This window comes from Ambystoma mexicanum, chromosome 7p (genome assembly GCF_040938575.1).
Source record: "Ambystoma mexicanum isolate Mex_15411 chromosome 7p, UKY_AmexF1_1, whole genome shotgun sequence".
Taxonomy (NCBI): Eukaryota; Metazoa; Chordata; class Amphibia; order Caudata; family Ambystomatidae; genus Ambystoma; species Ambystoma mexicanum.
This window is the reverse complement of record NC_090939.1, coordinates 143,838,417-143,864,245: the sequence shown is the minus strand read 5'-3', so window position 1 is coordinate 143,864,245 and position 25,829 is coordinate 143,838,417. Positions and strand designations below refer to the sequence as shown.

Sequence of the window (25,829 nt, the reverse complement as noted above, 5' to 3'; positions counted from 1 at the left end):
TGCTACTCACCCAGACTGCTGTGCGGGTAGCGGGTCGTAAGAACTGGATCCATGCGACGCACACCAAACGGATCCCGCAGCCCGTGCCATACAATACAGAAGACACAGAATCCCTTCCTACTGCTGTAACCAACGTGCCTGAAACATTAACAACCGACAAGAGAGTATCGGAGACCGTTCCAGAATTTGCAAGGCCAGACAAAACGGACATCTTGTCTCCGCACTCTCCAACAGTGGTACTTCCGGATCAATCCTTTTCTGATCCCATTTCTGTTCACTCGCCACCTCCAGTAGGAAGTGACGACACTTTGCTTTCTGATCCTTCAGCACCAGAAATTGTGAAATATAATTTACGTCCAAGGAAATAGACGTGCAGCACGGTTTGACTGTGCGATTGAGGAAATCATTTGAGGGCTTGCATTTTGGCCCGACTGTACGGAAGGATTCTGTTGGCTAAGGGTTGTGGGAAAGACATTAAGAAGACGCGCGACTGGTGTCGCCAGCAAACGAACAATTGGTGTTTTTACGATTGAAGACTACAATGCCTGCACCCGCTACCGCTCGTACCAAACTTTTAGATAAATATGTGACTAGCAGAGACCATGATCAAGCATGCAATGGGACCCTCAAAGTGTATTGTTGCCTTTTTGTAATAACTGGATTTTTAGTAACTGTTGGTTTTGGGTTATGGTATCTGGAGGAAGCATATCCGCTAGAGGACTTTTTACCTATTGAAAATGTATCTGTTTTCCCCACTCCTTCCGTGCAATTGCATACTTTATCACCTAGAGATTCTTCGCATAGACAGAACTATCAGAATAATACCCTTTTGTTAATAATGAATGCCACTCATGCAATTTTAAATAGGACCAATTGCTGGATCTGTTCACATCTACCTCAACATGGGGATAAGGGGCTAGGTTGGTATATTCATCCTTTACCTTTGACAACTGCTTGTTTTGCTTCTCTTAGAGCACTATTCTTTGACCGATGGAATGACAGCATCTCAGGGAACTTTGATGGTACAAATTTGAATAGTTTTGAAAAACATGTTTTGATGCCCCTGGGATGCTTGCTTTTTGCAAATAGGAGTAAACCAAACGTTGCTTCTGTTAAACCCTCTGATAGATTGTCTCGTCCTTTTCAGTCTTTGATCTCTTTCAAAATGGCTCCTATAGGCAATAAGGATGCCACGCCTCCATCTTATTCTGTTAATCATAGCCCCGATTCAGTATCCTTCTGCATACAGAGGAATGGAACACCGTCAATCGATAATTTTAGAAAATGCGCCAACGTTGCGAATTTGACTAGTGAGAACAGACCTCTGTACGTAGGCGAACCTGTCTATTTTGTTTGCGGTAATGTGGCATTTCCATGGTTGCCCAGGGATTGGCAAGGAACCTACCATTTAGGGATTCTATTACCTGGGGTATTTATTGACAGTACTGCAGAAATTTCGTAAAACTCGTCCACGACGAGGTGTGAAAGGGGATACTCCAGCGCAAACTCTATGGGACATCATGAAATCCTTTGTGCCATTTTTTGGGCAAATTACGAATTCAGAAGATATCAGGGGACTAGCGAGAGTATTGGAGAGAACCATCAACCGGAACACTGACAGACTCTATAATATGACGTTAGAACAGAAAGCGATTAGATTAGTGGCTCTTCAGAACCGGATGGCATTAGATGTCATTCTGGCTGAGCGTGGAGGAGTATGTAAATTAGTGGGGTCCGCTTGCTGCGTTTACGTACCAGACTCCTCTGCAACCATCTTTAGGACTATCCAAAATCTACATGTTCTTAGTTCAGAAGTGCATGTTCCTGAGGGAAACTGGAAACTTAGTGCATGGTTTTGGGACCTCCTACGGTCGTGGGGATGGAAGTTGTTTTCGGCCCTGCTGATTATCTTGGAAAGTTTTCCGTTCCTTTGTTGTTGTATACAGTGTCTCCCTGGTATATGTTCAGTATTAAGGGGATGTTGCGCACAAGCAACAAGTGTATTAGGGCTTAAAATATACACCCCAGATAAGGTTTCCAAGGAGTATGTGTTGAAAGAAACTCTAGTGTCTGATCTAATGGCAATAGATATGTCTGACAATGATTCGGGGTGTATAGATGTTGAAATGTGGAGTTAGTCGCAAAATGATTGAAGGTAGTTTAGCGCTTGGCATAGGCCAAAAGGAGGGTTTGTTAGAACTGATATAATATTGTTTCGTTCTCATTGTATATGTTGGCCTATGCCCAGTCGCTTAGCGAGGAAATCCTTATTACAAGGTCGTGACCTTAAGTGAATCAAGCCTCCATTTTAGGTTAGAGCCGCCATTTTTACTTTATTGTACAAAGTCACCCTGTGGCCTAAAATGGCCGTCTTGTGTTCTCTTGTTCTTGCTTTAACCTCTTCAACCTCCGGAGGAGAGTTAATGTCCAACCTGCCTTCAGGCTACATGTTAGGGTCATGTAGACCTTATCCTTTGTTGACTTCGGGATCAGGGGATTACTTGAATTGGCGATGTTAACCTACAAGTATACAAGAACAATAACGCTATCCAAACACGACATGCAAAACATTTGTTTGGTCTGTATTAAAGCAATGTGTAAAGAGTGTAAAGTTAAACTTGGAGAATAATAGTGTTTGTTAGTAAATGTATTAAAAAGTAAACCGCATGCACGAGATATGTAAATTAGGAACGAACCTGGCGTGACCCTAGCCCAGTACATGATTAACTTGTAAGAGGCTGGACATCGTTATAACGAAATTGTATAAATACGCTGATGTCCAGCTAGCAAATCCTGTTCACTGCTCACATTGAACCCTGCTGGTGGACTCTGATGTACTGACGGCCAAATAGCTATTTGTGTACTTTGTTTGTAAACTCTTCTGTTTTGCAATAAAGATTCTGGGAATCTTAACAAGCCCGTGTCGGTGTATTTCTCTTTGCATGGTGTAAAAGCCTTAATATTTTATTTTCCGATTCCACAGCCTGAGACCACTGTTTCGGCAACCATTCCTGCATGGGTCGCATGCAAGTGTGGGGAATCAGGTAAATGCAAGACGCCATCATGCCTAGCAGACACATCGCTTTCCAAACCCTTATCTGGTGACCGGACTGATATTGAGGAATTTGCAGCAACAGATTCCAAATTCTTTCCTCTGATGGAAAGGCCAACCGCTCTTGGTTGTTTAGGACAGCTCCTAGGAACTGTATGGAGGTGCTTGGCACCAGGCTTGATTTTTTCTCGTTGATTGAGAAGCCCAATTGGAAGAGGAGGTTGATCGTTCTTTGAATGTTGGATCTGCAAATTACGGGGGTTTCCCCTGTGATGAGCCAGTCGTCCAGGTAAGGGTACATTGGGATTGCCTCCCTGCGTAGGTGCGCCGCCACCACGGCCAGTACCTTGGTGAATACCCTTGGAGCCGAGGCTATACCGAAGGGCAACACCTTGAACTGGTAGTGCTGACTGTCCACCTTGAAGGACAAGAATCTTCTGTGCGCTGGGAACATGGAAATATGAAAATAGGCATCTTTCATGTCCAATGTTGCCATGTAATGTCCTCTTTTTAGTAGGGGGATTACCTCTTGGGAGTGTAGTCATTGCGAAATTTTTGAGGCTTGACATACTTGTTTGCAGGGCGCAAGTCTAATACTGGGCGCATTGTTAGATTTTTTTTGGCAGAAGGAAGTAAGTTGAATAAATACCCTTGTTTACCTGGTTGCCCGGGACGAGTTCTATCGTGTCCTTTGCAAGAAGAATGACAATCTCCTCGAGGAGGATTCTTTGGTGGTCCAAGGAGTGTATTTTCAGTCTTGGAGGATTGTTTTTGGGGCATTCCAACAGTTCGATACAGTATCCCGCGGACAGTGTGGACAGCACCCATCTGTCCGAGGTGATCCCTTCCCATGCGTGGGTAAAGGTGGAAATGCACCCCCTACTGGAGATGCATGGGAAGGGACCCGGAGCGAAATGTCACTGTTTGTTGGGGGGTGTAGCGCCTCTACCTGGGCTGCCTCTCCCCCTACCACAGCCCCTCTTTTGACCTCTGGGGAAACCTTGTGAAGCCTGTCGGTTGCCTCCCCACGATGTTCCTTGCCCTTGAAAGTAATTAGACCCTCTCTGGGAATTTTGGCAGCGAGAGCGACGAAAATTATTATTCCCTCGTTGGTTTGTGGGTTTATTAGTTAACTGTCCCAGGGACTTTAGGGTATCATATTCATCCTTGGCTGTTTTGAGTGCCTCCTCCACCGCTTTCCCAAACAAGACATTTGGTTCCACCGGCATGTCAATGAGTGTGACTTGGGTCTCGGGTTTAAACCCTGACTGCCTCAGCCAAGCGTGTCTCTATGCAATGAGCCAGCCTGCATTGTCTGCTGCGTCAAAAGTCGCTTTGAGGATGCATCTGGCCACCGATCTCCCTTCCGACCCAATCTGAGCCAACTGGCCCTTTAAGGGTTCAGGTGCGGAGGCAGTGAGGGCAGCTAGCTGTTCCCATTGGTGACAGTTGTAACTTGCCAGCAGAGTGGTGGTATTAGCAATTATTGCCTGGTAAGCGGAAGTGGAAGCTACTTTCCTTCCTAGCCCATATATCTTTTTGCTCTCCTTGTCTGGAGGAGCTTCAGAGGATGCTAGAGGTGATCCCGCCCTTTTCCTGGTTGTTGTAACCACCAATGAGGTGGATTTAAGCTGACCCCTTATGTAAAGTGGGTCGGAGGGGGCGACCCTGAATAATTTTTATATTCTTGGGTTAACTGCCCGGCTAAGATTAGGGGTGAGTAGAGAGGGGTCAATTCTGCGTTGAATAGACTTCAGAATTGGTATGGTTTGGGCAATGGATTTCCTATACCCCATAATTTGCTCTGCAAAGTCCCTCTCTTCTTGAGCCCCTTGAGTGTATCTGAAAGTGGTCTGCAGCTCTAGCTAAGACCTTGTTCAGTAATGGCCGATTATCCACAGGTGAGCCGTTCACAGGTGGGTACTTGGGAATGGGGCAGTCGAGACTATAGGCCTCTGCCTCGTCTATCTCCTCCTCACCCTGGTACTCATCATCTCCATAATATTCCATCCCTGCCTGGTCCTCCAGTGTTTGTATGTCTGGATCTTCATCATACTGATAAGGTTCAGTAGTGAGTGGGTCTGAAATCAGGCCCTGAACTGGAGTCTCATTTCAGGGTTTTTTACTAGGAGGTTGAGGGTCTTTGGATCCGGAAGGAGTAGAGGTAGCAGGGGTATTCTGATAGCTTAGGAAGTAAACAGGATTTTTCTCATAAAAATTTGCCATAAATGACATCCTCCTCATCACTCTCTCGATGTCTTCAGAGCTCCATTCTTTGGAACTGGGAATGACCACTTCCTGCTGTGGTTCCTCTTCCATTCCCATATCCTGTGGAGTGGGAGAGACAACTTTAGGCCTAGTGACGGGGTCCGGGGCCTTGGACTTCTCAGAAGATTTATGTTTGTGTTCAGAATGTTTTTTCTGTTTCCCCCCTTTACCGTGTGTAGAGGCATGTTTCCCCGACTCTATGGCTTTCCCAGAATCTTTCGACGCCTGGGATTCGGAGGTGCGTTTAGGAGGTTCTGTAGTTTCGGAGGAGGGAGGTCGAGACTCGTAGGCAGACGTAGAACGAACTGGCGGAGTCGACTCTGAACGTGCTGCTTAGGGGTGGAGGTCGGATTCATCTTCCGACGACCATACCTCTGTGACTTTACTTAACGTGGCACTCTTAGCAACCGTAGACGGTTGCCGTGTGTCATGAGGCGACCGTGATCAGGAACGCCCAGAGTTCACCGATTCTGCGGACCGCTCTCTGTTCCTTTTTCTGCCGATCACTCGACACACGTGTCGAGTCTCGGGAGGGGTTAGTGTGTTTAGATGAACAAGTTACTTCTTACCTTGTAACGTTCTTTCGATGGGATGTTCCTCCGACGTATTCCTTATCTTAGATATCTCTTTCCAGCTTTGCTGGCCTCGGAAATTTTCTCTCTAGAGGGCGCTGCGCGTCGACGTCCGCCGAGTCGATGTCCCTCGACAGCCACCGTATCGACGTCGACATCATCCTGCCTATAAAGGCCGCGCGCAGCGTCCGTTGCTCAGTTCCGTTTTGTAGCCCACAATAATTCTTTCTGGACTCAACTAATCACCCTGAAGGAGCGTAAGCTGCAACAACAAGGGAAGTAGTACTGCGGGGATGGATGGGAGGGTCGATAAGGAATACGTCGGAGGAACATCCCATCGAAAGAACGTTACAAGGTAAGAAGTAACTTGTTCTTCGAAGGGATTGTGTCCTCCGACGTATTCCTTATCTTAGATAGGCTCCCATAGCAGTATTCTGTTATTGGAGGTGGGAGTACTGACTTCATGCTTCCTCTTATTGATGAATAGAGTGCAATACTGCCCTTCCAAACCTAGTTTCCTGACTGGAGGAGGAATCCAGCTTGTAAAACCGTGTAAAGGTATGGACGGACGACCATGTGGCAGCCGCACAAATGTCTCGAACCGGCACTCCTCTTGAGGGCCGATGAAGCTGCGATACCTCTGGTCGAATGAGCCCTAAGATTTTGAGGGGGCTCTTTTCCTGCCAGTTTATAACATTCCAAAATGGCTAAAATAATCCATCTGGAAATGGTCTGCTTAGTTATCGGTAACCCCAGCTTGTGACCTGCGTAGCCTACAAACAGCTGGTCTGCTTGTCTTATCCTAGCCAGTCTACTAATGTAAAAACTTAAAGCCCTTCTTGGGTCCAGCCTGTGTAACCTCTCTTCCTCTTTCCCCGGATGGGGAGGAGGATAGAAAGTTGGAAGGGTAATCTTCTGTGTGATATGAAATTCAGAAACCACCTTTGGGAGGAAATTAGGCTTCACTTGCAGAACAACTTTGTCTTTGTGAAAGATTGTATGAGGGGGTTTACAAGAAAGAGCTTGTAACTCGCTCACTCTTCTAGCAGATGTAAGTGCTACTAATAAAACAGTCTTAGGGGTAAGAAATCTTAACGAACAAGAGTGGAGTGGTTCGAAAGGTGTGCCCATCAGGAAAGTTAGGACTAAATTTAAATCCCATAGGGGAACCTGCAATGGTCTTGGGGGATAAACATTAGTTAACCCCTTTAGAAACTGTATTACCAAGGGTAACTTGAAATAGGATGGTTCTTCCGCAGTGCGCTTAAAGATGGATAGCGCTGCGAGATAGCCCTTGATGGTGCCAACTTGAAGGCCGGAATTCGCTAAATAAAGTAGGAAGGACAAAACCATTGGTGTACCACATGAAAAGGGATCGATATTCTTTTCCCTCCACCAGCTGCAAAATCTGTTACAACGGCAGCGGTATAAAGATTTTGTTGCTGGCCTTCTTGCCGAAAGCAACACCTCCATAACGTCATCAGGGAGGTCCCAATCCTTGTACCTCAGCCTTTCAGAAGCCAAGCGTGAAGGTTGAGGGTTTTGATGTCTGGATGGAGAACCTGACCTCCCTTCTGTGAGAGCAGATTCTCTGAGTGGAAGTTGAATTGGAGGGCAGATGGACAAGTCTAGAAGGTCCGGGTACCACGTTCTCCTGGCCCAATCCGGGGCAATTAGGATCATGGTTTTCCGGAATCTTCTCAACCTCCTGATCATTTGAGGAATGACAGGGACCGGTGGAAACACGTACAGGAGTGGAAACTCCCAGTCCACTATGAACGCGTCTCCCAGAGCTCCTCTCGGGGGAAATTCCCTTGAACAGAACAGATCGCACTTCCTGTTGACACTGGTGGCGAACAGATCCACCTGAGGGGTTCCCCAAAGGGCGAAGATCTCTTGAAGGACTTCCTGAGCTAGTTCCCACTCGTGGGAGACTGTGCTCTGCCTGCTCAGAGCGTCCGCTGTCAAGTTCTTCTCTCCGGCTAGGTGAACTGCCGATAGAGAGATTCCTTCTTGGATTGCCAAAAAGCAGAGCTGCATCGCCTCTCTGCACAGAGGTAGTGATCCTACGCCTCCTCTTTTGTTGAGGTAATGCATGGCCACTGTGTTGTCCGTCATTATCAGGACATTCTTTCCTTGTACAGATGGCAGAAAAGCCTTCAGCGCAAGTCTGATGGCCCTCAGCTCTAACAGGTTGATATGTAGTCTGGACTCCGATGGAGACCAACGACCGCTGATGGTCAAGTCGTTGGCGTGGGCTCCCCACCCCGTGAGCGAGGCATCCGTGACTACTGTTATCTCCGGCCAAGGTTGCCAAAACTGCTCTCCTTTCAGAATGTTCTCCTGACAGGCCCACCACTGAAGGTCTCGAGCCACCTTGTCGGGAACCTGAAGAAGATCTGTCATTCTCCCTGAGAATTGTGACCACTGAGTTCTCATTGCCCACTGGAGAGATCTCATTCTCAGGCGAGCCTCTGGCACTAGGAAAATGCAGGATGCCATGAGGCCTAGCAACCTCAAAAAGTCGAAGGCTGGGAGACGTTGGGCATTTTGAAACTTGGTGACCATCTGTAGAATATCTTGAGCCCTCACCTCTGGTGGCGAGGCTTTTCCCAGGGAAGTGTCCAGGATCGCTCCGATGAACTGGAGTCTCTGCGATGGTATCATTTGTGACTTCTTTAAATTGAGGGAGAAGCCCAGTCTGTGAAGGGAGTGGCAAACATGATCTAGCTGGATCTGAGCTTGTTCCGAAGATACAGCTCTGATCAACCAATCGTCCATGTAGGGGTAGACGTGAATCCCTTCCCTCCTTAGACTTGCAGCCACTACCGACATTAACTTGGTGAAGACCCTCGGGCGGAGGTCAGCCCAAATGGCAGCACTCGAAATTGATAATGAGAGTTGCCAATTGCGAACCTCAGGTATTTCCTGTGTTTGAGATGGATTGGCACATGGAAATAAGCGTCCTGAAGGTCCAGAGATACCAACCAGTCCTGGAACTGAAGGGCCTGAAGGATCTGAGAGAGAGTTACCATCTTGAATTTGTCTTTCCTGAGGAATTTGTTCAATTCTCGCAAGTCCAAGATGGGTCTCAGTCCTCCGTCTTTCTTTGGTATGAGAAAGTAAGGGGAGTACCAGCCCTTGTTCCTCTCCGCTACAGGTACCGGTTCTATGGCACCTTTCTCTAGCAGGTCTAAAATTTCCTGCAAGAGGAGCGGATCTGGAGCTTTTTGAGAGCTGATCCCCGGTGGATGACTCTGAGGTATGCGTAGGAGAGGCAGGCAGTAACCTTGTGCAACTGTCTCCAATGCCCAAGCATCTGACGCGATAGCCTGCCATTACGCCAGATGTTAAGTTAACCTGCCTCCTACAGGTGTCTTGTGAGGGAAGTCCTCAGAGTGGTTTTGGGGCGGCTGATGCAGATGCCGATGGTAAAGAGGCACCTGCTGTTGCTGCGGCTTTTGAATATCTACCCCGTCCACCTCGGGTAGTTCTTTGTCCCCTTTGAGCCGGTCGTCCTCTACCTCTTCCGAATGCGGAGTAGAAGCGAAAGGACTTGCCTCTCGCAGAGGTTCCTGTGGGACGAAAAGGTGTCTGACGGATTGCAGCGCCTAAGGATTTTGCTGCTGCCTTTGATGTTTGCAGTTTTTCTAAACTGTCATCCGCCTTTTTCCCAAACAAAGAAGAGCCATCAAATGGCATGTTCAAGAGCCTGGCTTGCACATCTGGGGAAAAACCAGACTTTCTCAACCAAGCAAATCTCCTGGTTGTTGTACTTGCAGCCATTGCTCTGCTGATACTGTCAGCCGAATCAATGCCCGTCTGGAGGGATTTGCACATAGCGTCTTTACCGTCCTTTATGATATTTAGGAACGCCTCCCTTTCTTCTCTCTCCGGGATGCAGTCAGCCGCTGTAGAAGCACACTCCCAAAGTGTATGGCTAAATCTAGCAAGGGTGCAAGTAGCATGAATAGATTTTAATGCCATGCTACATGCCGAAAAGACTTTCTTAGCCATAGCATCGTATTTTTTATCGTCCCTGTCCTGTGGGACGGTAGGGTAAGCAGTCTTGATGTCAGTAGAAGATGCTGCCTGTACCACCAGACTTTCTGGGGGTGGGTGTTTGGACAAAAACTCAGGGTCTGCAGAAGATACCCTGTATTTAGTAGACAGTTTTTTATTTACTGCCGGGACGACATCTGGGGTTTCCCAGTTCGTCATTATTTTTCTTTGAAGAGTTTTATGAAAAAGGTACTACAGGATCCTCCTGTGGACCTTTATATCAAGAATATCCGTGAGGTCATCCTGTTGGCAAGCCTGTGAAGGTGTTGACCACCCCATAAATTCTGTAATCCTGGCCATTAAGGCTCTATAAGGGGTTTCAGCATGCTCCCCTGGGTCTGGCCTAGCGAACTCCACCTCTGGGGAAGTGTCTAAACCACTTGCCTCATGTAAGGAATCATGGAGTTCCTTTAATCTGCGTTCCTCTGAGGATAACTCCTCTTGAACTGGGGTTGCAGATCCCTGCAACTCAAATGTCTCTTCTTGGTCAGACAGTTCTCCTTCCATAATTGAGGACATTGTTCTCAATTGGTCTGAACTCACAAAGGGTGTGAAACCCATCTCCAAGGCAGAGGGTGCCAAACTGGTCGTAATCGGCCTCGAAAACGTCGATGTCGTCGAAGGCTTCGAACGTGGCGTCGAAAACAAAGGTGGAGGCCTCGAGGTCCTCGATAGAATCGGAATTCTGCTTGAGGATATCGACAATCTCGACGACATCGTCATCGAAGACCTGGGAATAGCCACTGGGTGCGCCGCAACCGTGACTTTCCTTGGCGTCGACGCCGGTGTTGAGGATGGCGTCGAGTCGACAGACCCATGTGTCGAAGGTCCCTTCGACAACGGCGTCGAAGACACAGACCTCGGCGTCGACGGAACCTTCGTCGACGGCGTCGACGGAACCTTCGAAGAAGGATTCGAGGTGTTTGCTTTACTTGAGGGTTTGTGACGCGCTCGAGGAGCTTCCTTCGCCGGGTGCTGCGACTCGCAGCGTTTTGGACCTTCAGGTCTTTCGACCAGAGCATCGCTCTCGGCAGTCTTCGAGGGGGTCGAGGCAGCTTTCTCGAAGACGCTCATCATATTTTTTCGGAATTCCTCCCATTCAGCCCGGGAACTATGTTTCGTGGGGCAAGGGATTCTCTTAGGTGAAACAGAGGAAGAGGAGGATGAAGAAGGGGATCTTCGGCGTCTCCTTTTCGAGTGCTTCGATCTCGAGGAGTGATGGGACCCGCTTCGAGACCTGGAGCGCGAATGGTGACGAGGAGACGAATGTCTCGACTTCGTCGAGGAAGAAGAAGCTTTAGAAGTCTTACCTTTTTCCAGCTTCCCCCTACGCTCCTTCAGGGCCTTAGCTGTCATGGACATACAGTCCTCGCACTCCGAACAATGGTGTTCAGCTCCCAAACACCACAGACAGACGCTGTGAGGGTCCGTCAGCGACATCTTTTTTCCACAGTCTCGGCATTTTTTAAAGCCGGACCGAGGGGTCGTCGGTTCAGACGAGGAAGCCATCGAGTATGGCTCGAATATCTCGAGGAAAAAGGAATAATATCTCTACGAAACTGAGCAACGATATTCCGAGGCACTGAGTAAGCGCGGAAAAAAGGAACTGAGCAACGGACGCTGCGCGCGGCCTTTATAGGCAGGATGACATCGACGTCGATACGGCGGCTGTCGAGGGACATCGACTCAGCAGACGTCGACGCGCAGCGCCCTCTAGAGAGAAAAAATGTCCTTCGAAGTAGATGTATAGGTAGCGCTCATGCTGCTGGGTGTGGTCCCCATAACTGCCCTGCCGGACAGTCCTCCGAGGTCGGGGGCTTGCGCGTCTAACACCACTCGTGTGCCCTTGCCGTCCAATACGGCGGTGTTGCTACCATCACTGAAGGAACCCACCGTGCCCATGGCCTCGAGTTGCCCGGCGTAATGGGCCCAACGTTTGGTGGAGCGGTCCTTAAGTGTTTTAGCTTTAAAGAGCTTACACGCTCTGCAATTTCCTTCGGGGTGGTCCCTAGGCAAACAGATTTCAGGTGTTATGTTTATCTACCCAAGGGAACTTACGGTTGCACTTGGAGCAGAATTTAAATAGAGTACTCTCCATATGTTAATATATGGCAGCGGGCGAGTGTATGTAGGAAAATAAACGTGTGAGTATGTCCACCCCCCCACGCTCCCTACTTGCAGGGCCGAGGCCAGAGGCCCGAGCCGAGCCCAGAGGCCTTCCGAGGCCCAAAGTCTGTCGTGCAGTCTCGACGGCTGTTCGTTCTCCAGTACTGGCGTCTATCTTTGCAGTCTCGACGTGGGATTTGAGGAACGGGAATTTTAGGTTAATTTATGATAAATGGCTGATAGCCAGGGAACTCCGCAGCTATGCTTCCGACAAGTATGGCGGAAAAAAACAATCAGAGGGTCCTACACACGTGAGGGATCATGGGTACAGTGGACATCACACTAGGGATAGTATTACTGGCACATCCTAGTTCGACGGCCCTTTTCGAGTTTCGAAAAACAAACTGTAATACTCTGCAGCTTCCACTAGATGTCGGCCTATGCACAGCATGTGATCTAAGCAGATTCCACAAGCCTCAGAAATATATATATATATTATATATTACACACACAGACACACAAAAATACAAGACAAAACGTGGATATGTTAGAGTCCTTGAAATGCTTTGACTATAATTACTGGCAAGATGCCCATTGAAGATAGGGGATAGTTTTGCAGCACAAACAATTCAACAAGAGGTGAGTGTTGCTATTTAACCAGCGATTAGAGGAAAGGCCCCAGGAAGTAACGGACTGCCAATGGATTTCTACAGTTGAGGAGTAGAACTGCTGGTGCCTACATTAGTGGCAGTGTTCGCAGCAGCATAGCAAAAGAAGGTTTTACAGCCATCTATGTAGAAAGTCATAGTAGTGGCCCTGAAACCTGGCAGAGCACCCATACAATGTACATCTAGACCTTGCCGCTCCCATATAGAAGTACTTCAGAACAACGAAAAAAAGAGTGGGTTTCTACCTGGACGTAACAAGGTGACTAACCTGACAAGCGTCACACACATATTTCAAGCAAGAAGTTAATAGTGACAAAGACTAAATCACTGCTTCATTTGAAGCACATAAAACATTTAACTCTTGTTGGATGGGCGTTTTAATGGGGCAGGCATATGGGTAGTGGGCAAAGACCACATTATCACAGTATACACAGAACCAATAATTTGGAAAGGCCGCGGGCAGAATAGTAGACTACCCAAGGTTGAAGATTACATTGTTTGCTCCAGCTTACAAATACAATGAAGTAAGAAGTGATTGCTTCGATTTGAACTAACTCTAATCTCAGAGTTGAAGGAGAAGCAAGGATTCAGAAGGTATGGGCAAATAGCCAATAATAGATTATGAATATGAAAAATACTCATCAGAAAGTCATCCAGAAGCGCATATTGTAATGAGGTAAGTATAAAAATAATTAACTGACTTTCTTTGGATCAGAAGGGTGTTTATATGGACATTGTTATTTAGCTAACTAGTCTGCTTTAAGATTCAGACACAAACGTGATGGGTATATTGCTAGCTAAATATGTATCTGAATTATTTACGATTGTAAGGAAAATAAGATGTATTCAGATTTGAAATGAGTTTATGAATATATTAGTTGCATGGGTTATTATCTGATGGATTGTCTTATAAAATCTAGATTGGCACATTTACATCAACAAAAGTACTTAAACTAAAATCTAGTGATTCTCAGTGAATGTCCAATGAGCTTCCCTCCTATTCCATAGAGATTTGTGCATATGTCCTACTAGTCTGAAGGCCATTTAAGTGAGGCGGGTCATCTAGGAGCACTTGACCCATAGGAAAATAAAGCCGTTAAGTGAGACACACTCCTTGTGTCTACCAAACCCTATATTTCTTTGAAGGTTGTTTCTGCATCTGAATGAGGCCTCAAGAAATGCAGATGCAAACCGTTGCTGTTAAAGTCCTTGCTAGAAAATAATTGTTTTAGCAGACCCCTGGGTACCAGCGTAAGGATGGGTGCAAAGGCAGTGTATTAAGACACCTAAGAGGTCAATGGCTGCCGGAAAGAGCCTAGCCATACCACCCCACTCCCATCCTGTTATGCTGCACCTTCACAACACCTGCATCCGCTCTGCTCCTTTGCAGTGACTTAGCAGGGTTGCCCTAGAATCAGCATAACTATATCCTGAGAATCCAATAACTAGTTTAAATACTGCAAAATCTGGATGATCTATACCAAGCGAGGGGGCATTCGCATTGCAAAACACTGCAGGGACTGTCTGTAGTGGGGAGTTCACATTTTAGCTAAAACAACACCATCGACTGCATGGGTTCTCTTTGATAGCTGCATGAACAAGAAAGAAAAGAAGCACGTTTAAGAATTGAGGCACGGTGCAACATACAAAATTAAGTAAATCCGAAAGGCAGTCAGACAGGAGACAAACAATTCTAAAAAGTTGAAGAAAGGAGGTGCTAGAAAAATATGATTGAGCAGTGGGACAAATTCTCCTGCCTTTGGACAGGCCACAGTCACAGGTAGGCTTCCAAAGGGCACCCCTGATATATCCCAAAAACACCAAGGGTGAAAAAACTAAAGAGAAGAATCGCCGAGCCTGAAGCTCCCTCCCGTCTGACCCAAACACCTTGGGTGAAAAAGTAAATGTTCCCCTCTAGGGGAATGGGGATTCAGCTTGTTCTTCACCAGAGAGTCCTGTAAAAGTTGGCTTCCTTTGGTGCAGAATATGAGTAAAGGAAACTAAGTATTTACTACTCCGGCAGAGCTGTTGTAGGAATGCTCGGGTTGTCTGACAGTTCGTACAGTTGCTGCAGAGCGGAGTAATATATATGAAATTATGCTTACACGCAATACGTATACAAGTCACTACATAAATAAACATTCCCATAAATAATTACTGATTTTCGTTGACAAACATTTCGAATATAATGAACCGGCCCCCTTGCTGACTCAAGGTTTCCTTGGCTTCTGAATCACACAGGGGAAGCAGTGGCTCACTGGTAACAGCAGGGCATTTCAGCAGCACTGTTAAAAGGAGGACAACACCTATGGTCCTCGGCCCTTGTGAGTTTAAAAATGGCAGCAGGCCCTTATATAACTTAGAAGCTACCCCTCTGAGCAAGCAAACAAAAGCACATGGCTCGATCACAAGCAAGCAGATCCAAGGTGCAACAAATAGTCCGAAGCATAACCCAAGAAAAGGACTGGCTGTTCAAATGCAGGCAGGGGTAACCACTGGGAGAGCCGTCAGCAGAGAATCTGCAGACCCTAGCGCCCAACAAATCTAGTGTTAGGGGAACTTTCCTAAAGTCCACTTTAGGTAAGACTTCATAAGACTTCATAAATCTATACCTTGGCATACAGGTCCCCAACTCTTAGGTATCAGTATGTACTACCCAAAGGATCTTGGTAGAATGGCAGAGCAGCCATGCTTAGGAGGAAGATGTGAGGTGTAGGTAAGTACATTTATTATTTACACAAGTAAGGTAGCTGCATACTTAATTTACTAACAAATAGGAATTCCCAATAATAACTTTCAAATGTGATTACTTCAATGGTAGTTGCTTGCACTTACAATTGTTACAGAGTTTGACACTAATGACAGTTCTACCGTAATATCGGTACTACAGCCCACTCGCGTTACTTCACGGACATGCAGTAATTGTATTTAGTTATCAAAACCACATAAGATTAAGTCTTTAGCACGGAAAAAGGTTGGTTAGACACACAGCAGCAGAGCTTGGTGTTCTATAGACACTTTTCAGAGCTTCTAACGCTTTCAAAGTCCAATCCCAAACTATATGGAAAAAGTCAGTGTAGGAGTGGCGCAAACGTTTTACGAAGTAGAAGAATAGCAACGGTTCCACAGTTTACTTTGTCTCTAGGATAAGATTACTTGAAGATATAACACAAGTCAGGAGGACCCTGCAAAAGGACGCCCTAAAGGGACATAACTGGCAAGCTGGGGTCAGAGGTAGAGTGGACACGCTGGACACCTCTTCACACACTCCAGTCAGCTGGAGCGACTTTTTGGTTCAAATTAAGTTCTACCTTTTCACCCCACAGTACCTTCGTTTATAAGAAAGTAGCGTAGCTGGATTCTCCTCTGTGCAGCAGCAACAGAAACGGTCTCCCGATTCCTCAATCTGTTGATGAAAGGAAGGACTCTGAAGGGGATGTCTCAGCAGCAGTCTCGAGAGAGGACCCTTGCATGGATTTCTTTAGTCTCATTGGTCGGTCTGCGGTTTTGGTGCCTTTTTTCTAAGCACCAACAAGGTACGGTATTCACCTAGTCGAACATTTTCGCTTCTGAAGTCCTGCACTCTGGTGAGGGGACTTCGATCCGTCAGATCGCACCTCCGGAGGTCCAAGTTCTGGATGGATTCGGCCTCACAAAGACTTTGCACTGCAAATGAGTCAGAGGTCTTCTGGTATTTGCGGTCTTCAGCTCTGGAGAGACAGCACCTCGGGAGATGGCTCAATTTGTATTTCATCTCAGGGCTTGTTGGTCCCACTGGCCCTGCAAGGTCACAGCATCTGGGGGGATGACTTGATCTCAAGTTCGTCTTGGGATTGGTTGATGCCACCAGCCAAAAGGAAGGAGTCTTCTTCTGCGGAGCTCCTCCGTCGATAAGAAAACGGGGTCAGGACAGCAGTGGTCGCGTCACAGTTACTGGAAGGGTCTCTGCAGGAGTCTCGGGTCGTCTTCAACTTCGAATATTCTGTTCCAGAGGTTGACTTGACTTCTGCCTCATGAACATCACTTTTATTCAGATTTCCCATTGAGTTCTTAGCAAACTGTCTGATCTGTTTACAGAAAGGGGCGACTGGCTGTCCAATCAGGACAGCCAGCCCCCCAGTGGGAACTGGTTCCATTCAGGCACTCTGGCAGACAAAGGACAGGGGAGTAGTAAACTCCTCTGCTGCTTCCTGCCTTCGCAGACACACTGGAGCCTAGACAGGGACACCCAAGGGTTCCTGCCAAAGGCAAAACTCACACCCAGACGTCCCCTCTCCCAGAATGGTAGAGGAAGGGCTAACAAACGACAACCACATGAGAAATGGCGAAAAAATAAAGGAGCCACCATGTTAGAACACAGGTGACCCGATTGTGCATAACCGAGACAGTGAATACAGTCTGCAGTAAAATAAAATAGCACAATAGTTGGTAGAACGCATCCCCTGCGGCCAGCCATAACTAGGGTTGTCACTGTCACTAGAAAGCCACATTAGTAGAGAGAAGGGGGTACTATGTATCCCCTTAGCCCTCCAGATAATGTGGTGTGCGCTAATCTTTCATAAGTTAGTGTTTTAGGAAGGATACAAAGTATCCCTCTATCCTTAAGAACATTTGTTTTTAAGGATAAATAATATCAAAGGAGAACCCAAAGTGTTCCCAGCAACACTGCACAGAGGGTGCTGTGTGCTGCAAAAGTGTAACGCAGATGCCTTTAAGAGGTATGGAGGAAAGCAGACTCCATAAGATAAGTTAACAAAAAAACAAAAAACAGAATTCCCAAAACATCAGTGCACATAAGAATGAATGAGAGGAAAATCTCTACACTGGCTCCCTGTGGCTGCGAGGATTAAGTTCAAAACCCTCTGCATCATCCACAAGGCCGCCTGGGGCCTCAATACCTTCAACTCTCTCTTCCTAAATACCTTCCTTCCAGCTCTTCGCTCATCTGCCTCAAACTCCCTCAGGGTCAGTCGCTTCTCCAAGCAACGAGTTGGTGGTCGATCTTCCTCGGCTGGAGCCTCCCTCTGGAACAGCCTCCCTGCCTCCCTGAAACTTGGAGAATCATCTTTGGTTCCGGAAGCACCTCAAAACCTTTTTCTTAGCTTCTGCTTTTTGTCCTCCTCTCCCTTGCTGACTTCCTGGCTGACACTGACTTTTCACTGGTTGCCTGGCCGCCCTCTGATCTCGGGCCCAGGTCTCCTCCCCCGCCAGTCGCACTCCTGCACTGCCCTCCTGGCAACCCCGCACTTGGGGACTGTTTCTGTATCCCTACAGTCCCACTACCAGGACTTGACACCTGTTGTCTGCACTTACCCTTGCACTTGCCACCTGCTGGCCATACTTTACCTATTGTTATATTTCTTATCCAGTGTACTGCACTGTCCTCTCCCCCTTCCCACCCTGCACTTCTCCCCCCTCCCCTTCCGATGCACTTGCACGATCTGAATGACACCTGGCCTAGTAGGATCGTTGTCTGTCTTCCCTCTGCTCCCCCCCCCGCCTCGTCGCGTCTTGAAACAGTGTATAGGCACGTTATAAATTCCAATTCATATCATTCAGGATAGAAAGAAAAAGGTCCAGAAGCCCAGCAAAAAGTGCTTGGGGGGTGGTCTCACTAGGAGAGGAGATTTAGCATAAAACTGATAAATCTCCATAACATAATTCATATAGAAATGGTAGCCTTTGAGACAGGATCGTCCCCCTTTCTTCCAGCTGCTAGACATACAAAGAACTGGTCTGTTTTTCAGAGTATTTTTTTTTTGTTGAGGTAGTACATGACTGCCCTTGAACATCTAGTGTATGTAGTGCTCTATCCACAGAGTTTTGTGAATTTTTAAATTAAGCTGGCAATTCAATGGATTGGTTGACATGGAACTTAGAAATGTATTTTGGGAAGAAGCGAGGGTGCATTCTTACGACCACCTTGTTTTTATGTATTGTAACAAAAGGTTATGTCACGGACAATGCCTGAAGCTCACTTACCTTCCGAATAGATGTAATGGCTATAAGGAATTCGAATTTGTAAGATCTTTGAGGCTTGCTTTATGCATTGCTCAAAAGGTGAGCCCATGGACTTGCTTAAGACAATATTTAAATCCCAACCTGTGGGTAGGTTAGCAATTGGAGTGTAACAGTTTTACTCCATCCATGAAAGCTTTAAAGACTGGGAATATCCACCTTGAAAACTTGATTTGCGATGTTGTATATGCAGATAGTGTGACTAAATGGACTTTTAATGAATTAAAAGCTAAACCTGAATCGAACAAGTGTAGTAGAAAATGCACTAAATGAGATGGTTGACCATCAATTAGGTTGACATTGGACTTTCTGTACCACAGTACAAAGTCTTTCCATTTGTTAAAGTAGCAATGTCTAGTTAGGTTTACATGCTTCCTTTAATATTTCCATGCACCAGTCAGGAAAATAAGGTGTCCAAACTCTGACTTCAGGAGTTAGGCTGCTAATTTGTTGTCCGAGGATGTAGGATTAATAATGGATTCTGTGACATGCTCTAAGGGCATGTTGGCTTCATCGGTGGGCAAAAGGACATTTTTAGGATGTGGGAATACCACATCGGACCTGCCCACAATGGATCACCCAGAATTATTGTTAAGTGCTCCTGGTGCATTTTGTGGATTACTCTATTCAAGAGTGGAGTTGGAGAAACAGTTTATGCAAATATTCCTGACTAACTGATCCTCAGTGCATTCCCCTTGGATTCCTTCTTAAGAAACCTGGAGGTGTAACTTCAGCCTTTTGTATTCTCTTTTGTGGCAAAGAGATCTGTATCTGTTGCCCCCAGCATGTAAAAAAGTTGTTTAGCATGTCCGAATGTAACTCCCACTCATGTCTAGAGGGTTGATTTGTGCTTCTGCTTAGTGTACTAGGCAGTTGTGATCCCGTGGAACATGGTGTACTTTGAGATGTATTCCTCTGTGGGGGCTCCATTTCCAGATTTTCTTTTCCAGTAGGAAAAGAGTCTCGCCCTGTTTGTTGATGTAAAACATGGCTGGTGTGCTGTCTGTTATGTTCCCCCTCAACTACCATCAAGTGATGTTGGAATGATTGTCGTGCTTTGTAAACTAATAGTAATTCCAGAACATTTATACATTCCCTGAGCTGTATTGTGGAGATAACGGGCTCCCCACCCTGAGAGTGATGCATCTCTTGCGATTGTCAGATGTGTTGGCGGGTTGACAAATAGTTTTCCTTGTAATATGTTTTTTTTTGTTCAGCACCGTAGTGCTAACACCACTGCATGTGAAACTTCCACTAGATCGTCTCAATTGCCGGTAGCCTGTGACCATAGTTTCGCTATCCACTCTTGCACCGGAATCATTTGCAACCTTGCATGTGGCACAATGAAGTAGGTGCATTACTTTTCTGACTTATCGGACAACTGGCCATATAACTAGGGATTAAGCTTTAGTAGGTTTTGGACCCTCTCAATGGATGCAAAGACAGAAGTGTTTTTTCTATAAATTAATGCTCATAGAAACTGTTTTTGCTGGCTTGGAATTTGGCTTGACTTCTTTTCGTTGATTGTAAAGCCCAGCTGATGCCGAAGAGTTATTGTCCTTCGTATTTTGTTGACATATTTCCTGTTTCTCTCCGGTTACTAGCCAGCTATCCAGATATGGGTACACTGAAATACCCGCTCTGCTTAGATGCGCCGTTGCCACTGCTAGCACCTTCGTGAATACGTAAGGGGCTTATGCGATCCTGAAGGGCAGCACCTTGAATTGGTAATGTGCAAGACCCATCTTGAGCCTTAGATATTTTCGATGTGCTGGCAGCATTGAAATATGAAAGTATGCAACTTTCATATCCAGATCCCCTTTTGAGCAACAAGATGACCTCCTGCATAGTTGTCATTCTTCATTTTGTGGTTTGAGTATTTGCTGGGCTTATTGTCGAGCACTGGGCATTTTATTTTGTCTTTCTTTGGAACAAGGAATTACACAGAATAAATACCAGTGTTTCCCTCCAATGCTCCCTTTTGTAGCAGTGTTTCTACTCCGGCTTGCAGAATCTGGTGACTTTCTAACAGTATTCTTGGGTCTTGACAGAAGATTGCACGGTTGTTCTAGAAATTCCATGCAAGACCTGTCCTTTACTGTTGACAACACACACTTGTCTGACGTGATCCCTTCCCATATGTAGATGATTTATGTTATGCGACTGCCTAGCGCTGTGACATGGGAGGGAACCTAAACAGGGAGCTATTGATTTTCAGGGTGGCCAAACCTCTAGTGGCTTGGCCTCTACCCCCTGCTATGCCCCCTTCTGAATTGTCTCGAAAATGAGGAATACAATGTTGAATGTCGAGCCTGCTTGGTGAACCATGTACTGGAACCTGCATCTGAGGTATAGCCAGACTGCCCTGAGGATCTTGGGCAGTTTTGGCCATGATTGCTTTGGTGGATGGAAAAGGAACCTCTGCTGAAATTGTTTACTTGTAATCTGTCCCAATGATTTAGGTGTTTTGTGCCCCTTCTTTGCAGTCTCTATAGCATCATCCACTGCCTTGCTCTTCTACATGCATGTTTAGCAATGTGGGTCGAGCCTCTGGTCTAAAAACTCCTCAGCCACATGTGTCCTGTAATTAAAGTGCCTTTGGCAACTATCCTACCAGCGCTCCCTGTGGCATCAGGGTTTTGAGAACGGTGCTAGCCGTTAGTTTGCCTGCTGCTAGGAGTTTAAACATCTGACCAAAGGGGCTTATGAACGCCATTAACAAGACCTTCCATGTGATCCCATTGTACTCTGTTAAAGCTGGACATAAGAGCTTTGTTATTGGCGATGCACATTTGGTAAGCTGCTGATGTTGCAACCTTCTTACCAAGGGCATAAAACCTTTTACTCTACTTGTCAGGCAGTCCGCCTTGGACGTGGCTAAGGGTGTCTGTGCCCTTTTATAGGTAGTAGTGACTACCAGTTAATCAGGTTTGAGATGCTCTCTGATGAATAGAGGATCTGTTGGTACAGTCTTAAACCGCTTTTCGTTGCAGAGATTAACCGCTTTTGTTAGAACTGGAGTAGAAAGTAATGGTACCAATCTCCTTTTAACATATTGTAATCAGTGTCTTCTTCAGTCTTCTTAAGGAGGTTCTATAAAATGTGGTGATCTACCAGTGAAGAGAATATGGGGCCATCTATAATATCTGGGGATGGGACCGGGAAGTCATCGAGCTCAGTGCCTGGGTCTTCCTCAGCAAGCTCTTCCTCATCCTCAGAATACAGCTGAATTTCAATGGGCTCCCCATAAGTAGGTGTAGGTTCTACCATTGCTTATGTGGAACCTTCTTCTCATGTGCAATGTGTTTGTTTTATTGAATGCTTGTCTGAAAAATCCATGAAGGAGGCCATTTTATCTAATGCGTTTTCAAACCTTCCTTTTGTCGATGCACCACTACAAGGTATGAAACTCTTCGTCTTGACCTTCTAGTGCTTCTACATGTGCCTGTTTATTTTCCCTTAGTGTATGTACACAAGGGGAACTACTACATGTGTAACCGGGACTTGTGTTTCAACTGGTGACAAAATGGTTTGTTTCAGCGCCTGCGTTTATGTTTTTGAGTATGTGCAGTAATCTTCGGTGCATAACCAGTTCTATTCAGTGTTTGTGAAGTCTTTTGAACATCTGTCGAGAAAGAACCACTTGCGCCAAGGTTCTTTGAGGCACTGAATCACTTGTTTGTGAGGTTGCATGTTCCATCAAAGACTGACTCTTTATAATGCTTCACAAAAACTCTCCATGCCCCCGTTTTGACGCAACATGCTTCGGTTTGCTTGGTGTCCCTGTACTGTGCGCCAAGCCTCTTCCATGAGGATGTTTTATATATTTGGCCTTGTCGCCAGGGGAAGCCTCCATAACAGAGGGTGATGCCTGCTATTCAAAAGCTGGCACCCTGCACTCTAGACTATTCCTTTTCCCCCCATCAGAAGTCTCCCTGGTATCGCTAATGAAACCGGGACTGTCCTACTCAGCCCGCGATTGGGTATCTTGCCAAGGAGATTTTCAGTTACATGTGGGACAACATTTAAATGGATATTCTCCATGGTTAACGATGGTGAACAGTGAGACTGTAGGTATTAAGGGGACACAATATGGAGACATTCTCCTTGAACTGTATAGTTACAAGTGCACCCCCCTCCTTTAGATCCCCCCCCTGACTCTCCCTACTGTGTAGGGCGAAGCCTGAAGAAGTATAGGCCATCTAACGCTGAACCATCGGAACCTGCGAGAGCCACGTGTGATGATGTATTCGGCAAGCACCGTTGAGCGGTGTCAGCGAAGAAGGCGTAAATGTGGGGATAATAATATTTATACCAAAGTATGCTCGATCACAAGCAATAAACTCAGATTTCAAAGAAATCTGCAAAGTGATTAATGCTGTAGTAATACTTACCTATTGGTTTTATTACAGAATGTGTACAGGCCTAATAGTGTATTCTTGTACTCTCCAGTCTGACTAGTTTGTTTATTTGTAGCGCACACCAGACCTGAAAGTATCAGGGCGCGAGAACACAAATACTTTAGACTTACAAGTTACAAGGTTACACAATCAAAAAAGTACAGATCAATGGAAATACAGCAGGTACATTTACATCACAGATATAGGTTACTGTAGAACGGTCAGCTATGCAACTGGTCAGTTAGCTGGTAATGGCTTGTTTCCTTTAAGCCACTTGATGAGGTTTAATCTGAAGTGTGGGTATGTTTGGTCAAGCCTTAAGGTGGGCGGGAGGTCGTTCCACAGTTGGGCAGCTTTGACGGGGAAGCTGTTCCCTCCAGTTGTAGTCATTTCGAATGGGGAAACTGCTAGGCAGTTCGTATAGGCTACTCTCGTGGGTCTGGATGTGATTCTTCTTTTGAACCTCTCTGTTAGGTAGCTAGGTGCTAGGTTATTGAGGCATTTGAACGTTAGAGATGCAGTTTTAAGTTTGATTTTGTCAGTTGGATTGTCTGCTAATTGTTGAGATATGTTCTCTTTTGGGGAATCCTAAGGGTGTTATTTTGCAGTATTTGGATTTTCTGAGTAATGTATTTATTTGTGCCTAAATAGAGAGGGTTACAATAATCTAGTTTGGACAGCACGAGTGCTCGTGCCAGCGTGGTGCAGCTGATTGTGGACAGGTAAGGTTTAGCTGATCGGATCAACTTACAAGTGTAGGCTGTGGATGATGCCACAGCGTTCACTGCTAAGGTTAGGCTGGAGTTGAGGTAAAAACCTAGTGTTTTTACCTCCTTAGCAACTTTGATTGTGTGGCCGTCTATGACAAAGGTTGTGTAGTCTTGACTGAATTTCTTGATGTTGTGTGTGGTCCCCATTATGATGAGTTCTGTTTTGTCATCATTCAGGCATAGACCATGACGTGCCATCCATGCCTGGATGAATAGGTATATCATTCACCAAGGCCAAATCCTGTTTGTAATCCCCAGAAAGTGGGATGAGAATCTGGGTGTCATCTGCATAGTTAGTGTAGGTGACGCCTAGATGGTCCAAATCATCAAACAGGGGCTTAGTAAAAATGTTATACATGGTAGGGGAGACAGACGCATGATCCCTGGGGAACACCACACGTGATGGGAGCAGGGTCTGCAGCTGCTGAGGTAGTTTTAAGTGCTCTCTGTGTGTGTTTCATTGTACCACTTCAACACCCCCACTATTCCTAAAGTATAAGCCTTACTGCTCAGCGGGCTATCTTGATAGAGTTTGACTAGACCTAAGTGTCTAATCCCCACTGTTCATTGTAATAGGGTGGCCTACCACAACCCTCCTTCAGAGCTGCTTCTGGAAGTCCATCTTAACAGACCAATTCCAGGCACACTGCCTGGGAAAGTGCAGTTTAATGGGCAGTCTTCCACAACCATCAACATGAAAGCCCCAGATGCATGTGCACAGTGGACATCAGAGAGGACCTACAACCCCAAAGTGTAATCGGAGGTACAGCTTACCACCAACCAAAAGTCAAAGCATGGTTTAATAATCATAATAAGGATAATATGTAGTGGTCCTGGCTGTGTCATGGTGAGGGATGACCATTTGTCCTACAAACCAATGTTCTCCACAATGGGGATACTCTGGTGACTGGACACACAGCAATAAATAGAGAATCCTCTTAAATCATACATCTGACTCAGTCCAATAACAAAAGCTGAAAGCTTTGCAACAAGATGTCATACGGTTAGTAATATGACTGGGCTATTAAATGCTGTCAGCTTCTCAGGATATTAGACATTAGAATGTATTAACTGAGGACTACTTGCACATTGGTGGATTTTGCTAGCATGTGGGTTGAAAAACTCAGTCCTAATAAGCAGGCCCAACTCGGCAAGCATGTGTACTCACATGTGTTGTGGAGTGTTGCTGTAAGACCCGTGTTCAAGTTTCTGCCACTTTCCAAGGTGTGCAGCAGACTTGTGCAGCAGATCGCAGTATTTGGGCGGCAATAGCTGTGTTGTTAACATGACAAATGCATTGATCCACACCATGATAAGATGTTCGCAGGACCACCGCATGTCGTAGTACTGGGTACTCTGGAAAAGATCAGACGAGAAAAATCAGTCTTATGAGGAAGACCTAGCTCTCAGATAATGACAATGTTGCATTACAAATTAGGCACATGTTTTTAAGATAGACAAAGACAAAACGCAGGTAGTTGGACAGCAGATGAGTTGGTGTCATTACCTCATCAACAATATGCAGTAGGAGGCCACAAACAAACCACATAATAGTATGCCATTTGGATAACTGTCAATACCACAACAGACCACTAAATAAAGTGATGAACATTTAATTTCGAGAATTATTATCATTGATAAACCGGGACAGAGTCTACAAACGGGTTCACACATAGAATATTTGATCACATTTGCTCTAAAGGATACTACACTTTTTCATTTAACAAACCTTGTCAATGCTATTCTTTTGAGCAAATTTCAGATGACTGATCATATCTAACCCTGAAAAAATAAGAATGCGGCTTGCTCTTCAAACAAATACCTTAATACCTAGATAATCCCTAAATTGTACATCTCCCACATCCAAACAGATTTCTGCCACAAATAATAAAACTAATAAGGACAAAAGAGTA

The 25,829-nt window shown here is 45.9% G+C and overlaps 1 protein-coding gene across 1 annotated transcript in view; it reads right to left on the bottom strand.

Annotated features, from left to right (window-relative positions):
- The window catches only part of TMEM39A (transmembrane protein 39A), a 632,890-nt gene that overhangs the window by 68,086 nt on the left and 538,975 nt on the right, over positions 1-25,829 (bottom strand). Inside the window, exon 7 of the mRNA XM_069635929.1 lies at positions 25,085-25,272. Coding sequence (XP_069492030.1) covers positions 25,085-25,272 — 188 coding nt within the window. The remainder of the gene's footprint in view (positions 1-25,084; positions 25,273-25,829) is intronic.